We start from the raw sequence: 5532 nt of genomic DNA, 5'->3' as shown, positions 1-5532 counted from the left end.
AGAAAAAATATGGAAAATATTTCAAAGTACGTACATGATCCACAAAGATTTGAATGTTGAATTGAATGTTTGAGATAAAAATATTCAACTTAATGAAATATGATGAGAAATATATCACAGTTTATGTTATTAATTCTTTATGTACTTTTCTAATATATTTAACAATCTTTTTTCTAATGAAAAAAGCGATATATGTGTCTGTGATAATTTAGCTTACGCGTCGTGTCTAAAGTGAGGCCAGGAGGACACTCGCAACGATATGAGCCGTCTGTGTTGACACAGGTGCCACCCCCTTTGCAAATCCCGCTGTTGAGCTCACATTCGTTAATGTCCGCGCAACCCTTGCCGTCGACTTTCGCGTAGCCCTTTGAGCACTCGCAAAGTGAATGATCACAAATCTCGCAGGGGCTGCCCCAGGCCACCCCGACTGAGCAGCAGCACTCCGAGCGTAGGGTTACCTTTGGTAAGTTATTCTCACAGCGACCATCTATCATTTTGGTCCAGCAAGAGCCCTTTCGATTGTCTGGAATTCAAAATCCCGTCTATATTTATATTTATTTTATTTATACTCACAATAGAAATCGTTCCATTGTTATTTGGAATTTTCCGTACCCATGCAAATGTGGCCGGTATTATCGAGAATGTACCCTGGAGAACATTCGCATTCGTAGGCTCCCGGAGTATTGATGCAAACACCATTGAAACATACGTCTGGTCCTAACTCCTCGCATTCGTCCACGTCCTCGCACATTTGATTCTGCGTGTTGTATCTCATACCCGTCGGACAGATGCACTGTGAGTAAAATGATGCTGTCGATAGTTCACGACATTTATATTCCAAATTAAGTAAGTTAGAAATGTAATATATTATATATAATATATATAATATATAATATATTACAAAAAATGGATATGCAATAAAGTATAACTTAAGCAGTTAATGAGTAAATTTCTCACGTACGTAGAGAAATTAAACTGATCAACTTCATACGATTTTAGTATCTATCAAAACATAATTAGCTTTAACTTCAATTTCCTGTATTTTCGATTTTATAAAGTCGATTTGCTTATCTTTTAAAAAAGATAAATATTTAAATGGCAAGTTTTTTCTTTCTCTCTCCCTTTTATTTAAATAAAAAATGAATAATTTGCGTACTTGGAAACTACCGGGTGTGTTTCGACACTGTCCGCCGCTGCATAAAGAATCCTCCAGTTCACACTCATTGATGTCGCTGCATATCTTGCCTGTTGCATCAACCTCATACCCATTGTCGCAGATACACCGATACGTTCCCATAAGATTCTCACATCCGCCATTGACGCAAATGTTTGGGTTCTGAGCGCATTCATTGATATCTACAATGGTAATCATAATTCAAATTATTCATTAAATTGAAAACTTGGCAAATTTTGTAAATTTTATGATATTAATATTTAAAAGATTTACAAATATCTACATAGGATAATTTAGAATTGTAAAAGTTGCTACTTAATGTTGGCGTTTTGTAAATGTAAAAGCCGATGTTTTGACAGATTTGAGAATATTGAATTTCTGACAAGTGAAATAATTGTTAATGTTTTACCGTCGCCATTATAAGTCATTCCAGCGCCGTGCGGACATAAGGCTTCGAACTCTGTGGTGTCCGGAAGCGGACAAGGTTGGCAGGTACTACCCCAGCCCATCGGCTGGCCCAGGATCACCGTGCAGCAGCAACAACTGGATTTTGTTACGGCAGTGGACGTAGGGTTGGAGCATTGGCCGTCTCTGTACTGTGAATAGCACAGATCTCTTCTCGTATCTGAGAAAGCGCAGAGGCATCCAATAGAAATGTAATGTTTCGTTAATCATCAGTCAAATATCGAATTAGTTGTACAAGAGACAAAACTCTATACAAGAAGTCAATTTATTACTTTTTGATAAAATTAATATCAATTTTGTCTTACTCTTGAACATTTAATGCAAGATTTAATTGTAAAGTTATATAAACAGCAATCAAGATTTTTGGAGAAATAATAAGTAAAACGGATTTTAATTTAATAAACGTTTAAAAAAAATTTCGAATTAAAGAGCATGTGAAAATTCATTTTAATATTTTACTTTTTTATTTTGTAGACATTTTAAGAGCAGAATGTAACTCATACAAACCTAAACAGGACCTTCCGTCAGGACCCAGATTAAATCCCGGATGGCACTCACATCGGAAACTACCAGGCGTGTTGATGCAACGTCCATTTTGACACGGTAAATTCACGCATTCATCGATATCTTGTAAGATAAATAACAATCGATTACAAATTAATTACTTCTTTTTTCCGTATTTAATTTTATCTTTAAATGTTTGAAGAAAATAATCTCGCAGAATTTAAATGCTCGATTAAATTTTTTGAATGTTAGATCATTGAAATGTTGAAAATTTAGATTATGTAAAATTATAAATCTAGTATTCTATTTCCACAAATGTCTTAATTGTTAGTTGTTCAATGAGGTTAATACCAATGCAGTGACTTAAATCAGGACCGATCCTGAAGCCGGAGTCGCACACGCACTTGAAGGAGCCCTCCATGTTGACGCACTTGCCGTTCTCACACATCCCACTGGTGGAACATTCATCCATGTCTACGCAAAACGTATTGTCTCTTGAAGGAGTAAAGCCTGATTGACAGATGCAATGATAGGACCCTGGCGTATTTTCGCAATGGCCGTTCAGACAAATTCTTGGATTCTCAACACATTCGTTGATATCTGAAAAAAGAAAGTTCAGACAAATTGTTACGCAATTATTTCCATTTCAGAAATATCTCCTTTTTCTTCATCACCATTGTTTTAAAGATCGTACAAAATACTTCGCTTCTAAAAATATTCGATTCTTGCGAAGTACTTTATTCATGTATAATGTAATATTTATTCCTTAGGTTCCTCACCTATGCAAGTATTTTTTGTCGGCGATAGCGCGTAACCATCGTTGCATTTACATTTGAAGGATCCGTTCATGTTGATGCAATGTCCGTTGGTGCACATGCCCGTATCTTGGCATTCGTCATGATCTAGAAAGGTATTTATTCGTATTAATCAATACATATTGGGAGAAAAGTATTTCTGACTATAATTATAAAGTAAATTATGATTATAAGCTCCACAGTTATTATAGCTATAATGTTAGTAATAATATTATAATTACATTAATATAGTTCTATTAAAAAATACATAGTTAACACTGAAAATGATTATAAATTGTAGTTAAATTATAATAATTGCAACCATTTTTTCAATGCATTATTATTAATTACACTACCATCCAATATTTCTACAATTTTTTTACCAACACAACTGCTATTGCAATTATTATCATTACTATTATTATATTGTTGCTTTTATCGATAATATCGTTATGCTGCTTCAAAAGGTTGAAAAGAGATTCGAGTAATGATTTTACCGGTGCAGTATCTGCCCTCGCCAGAAACGACAAAGCCGGGCGGACAATCGCAGGCGAAGCTGCCGGGATAGTTACGACAGATTCCGCCCTGACAGTAATCCAACTGACACTCGTCCACATCCTCGCATCTACCGCCAGGCTTCCTTGTGAAACCCGGATAGCATTCGCATTCGTAGCCTTCCTTGGTATCGATGCATTTTCCGTCGCCGCAAATGTCCGGTCGCAACACGCACTCATTCACCTCGGTGATTGACTGCAGTTGCGAGCAAAGCCTGTTGTAATCGTCTACAATTGAGTAATAACGTGGATCCTGTAGAATTGCCAGTCGCCGTAGTCGATTTTAATTTTTCATGTGTCACGCACGGTCTAGTTTTTTTGGATTTGCTTCGCGTGCCGCTTCAACGAAGAAATTTTTCAGCGTACTCGCTTAGGTTTATTTTTGTGTTATACTATATGATTAAAGGTTATCAACAGATTGATCAATGAAATTCATTCATGAATTTCTTATTTACCTTTAATCTTTAGGTAATATATTGTGAAATCGGACCTTAGAATTATTTATGATTAGACAAAACAGACTGTCTTCAAAAAATTGATTTTAATTTAAAACAATTAAATTATGCAAATTTAAATTAATCAAATGATAATTATGCAAATACCGTTAAAAATTATGAAACATGTATATAGTATCAAGATGCACTGCTTTGTGGAATTTGCCTTTTTAAAAATGTATACATACCACTGCCAGGATTAGGACAGATAAAGCACTCATCACCCCATCCTCGACCCATATTCTTGCCACAGCAGCAATCCTTTTTACTCAATCGCATAGCAAGGCGATTCCTACATTGTCCGTTACGGTTTATCGCCGTGTAACACAATCCCTGTCTGCCATCTGACAAACAATAATTAGTCATTAATTTAAAAAATTAGAAACTAATTAAGAAAATTAATAAAAAGACATGGAAGAACTCAAAATAAAAAATTCCGTAAAAGTTTTTAAGTTTTTAAATTTAAGAAGAAAATATTAATGATAGTGTTTGACATTTTGGCAAGATTTTATTGTAACTTTCTCTACATTTTTATTGTAATATTTAACTTTTTAAATAGATAGATTTAAAAGTGCGTAAGCTGGTAGATGAAATACTCAGAACATCTTAAAAAAATTTTAACTTCATAGTTATAAATTACCAATATGTTATATTAAAGTTAAATTTACAATAATTATACCTTCATGATATAAAGAAAATAATGAACTTTAAGACTTCTGGGCATCTGGGCAATATTTTTTTTTTCTAGAACAAGGTTTTAAAGAAAACTACATGCTACAGCCACCTCATCGACCCAGCAAACGAGAATAGTTTGAAATGAATTGAAATGGATTCAGATTTTCAGAAATATTGATTCGCAGATGTTAAAATGAATGCTTTTCAATCTTGAATGCATTTTTATTCATTTACAGGAATTGCATGGAGCATATCTCTTTGACTTTCAATCTAAAAATAATATTAACTTTTTCTATGCATTGTGAATACTGTTCAAAATTTTGAATAGGAAATGCAGTTTTTCAATCTAATTGCACATCCAATTGAATCTAATTGAATCCAATTGAATCCAATTGAATCCAATTAAATCCTAAAAAAAGTATTTGCTATTTAAAATACGCATTCGGATAAAAAAAAAATTTCAATCCATTTTAATCGTTCTAAAAGTAGTCATTTAAAAATTAATTGCAATATCTGTTCTCATGATTACCAATGCAAAATTTGCGATCTTGGCTCTGTATGAATCCCGGATTGCAGTGGCAGTAATAACCGCCATTCGTATTTATGCATCGACCATCCGCACAGATGCCTTCCTCTTGGCATTCATCCCTGTCCTTGCACTCATTGGTCTCGGGATCTCTCGCTTGTCCCGTGGGACACTCGCAGGTAAATGAGCCAGGAGTATTCAAGCACTTTCCACCCTCGCAAAGTCCGGGAATTGCTTCGCACTCGTTGATATCTGAAAACATCGTAAGAAGTTGTTTTATATTAGTCGTTTATTTATTTATGTTAACAAATTATAATTTATGATTTAATAAAATATATAATTATAA

General features: G+C 34.3%; 1 protein-coding gene across 3 annotated transcripts in view; it reads right to left on the bottom strand.

The window, feature by feature from the left end:
- The window catches only part of LOC108753569 (fibrillin-2-like), a 37072-nt gene that overhangs the window by 14173 nt on the left and 17367 nt on the right, over nucleotides 1-5532 (bottom strand). For all 3 annotated transcript variants that reach the window (XM_018495260.1, XM_018495269.1, XM_018495279.1), the window contains 10 exons: nucleotides 5190-5438; nucleotides 4174-4329; nucleotides 3435-3719; nucleotides 2923-3045; nucleotides 2495-2743; nucleotides 2147-2266; nucleotides 1584-1799; nucleotides 1157-1356; nucleotides 613-793; nucleotides 218-523 (listed from right to left, as the gene is read on the bottom strand). In XM_018495260.1, coding sequence (XP_018350762.1) covers nucleotides 218-523; nucleotides 613-793; nucleotides 1157-1356; nucleotides 1584-1799; nucleotides 2147-2266; nucleotides 2495-2743; nucleotides 2923-3045; nucleotides 3435-3719; nucleotides 4174-4329; nucleotides 5190-5438 — 2085 coding nt within the window. The remainder of the gene's footprint in view (nucleotides 1-217; nucleotides 524-612; nucleotides 794-1156; nucleotides 1357-1583; nucleotides 1800-2146; nucleotides 2267-2494; nucleotides 2744-2922; nucleotides 3046-3434; nucleotides 3720-4173; nucleotides 4330-5189; nucleotides 5439-5532) is intronic.

Source organism: Trachymyrmex septentrionalis, unplaced genomic scaffold (assembly GCF_001594115.1).
Source record: "Trachymyrmex septentrionalis isolate Tsep2-gDNA-1 unplaced genomic scaffold, Tsep1.0 scaffold114, whole genome shotgun sequence".
Lineage (NCBI taxonomy): Eukaryota > Metazoa > Arthropoda > Insecta > Hymenoptera > Formicidae > Trachymyrmex > Trachymyrmex septentrionalis.
The sequence above is the reverse complement of the archived record's forward strand: the minus strand, read 5'-3'. Positions and strand labels throughout refer to the sequence as shown.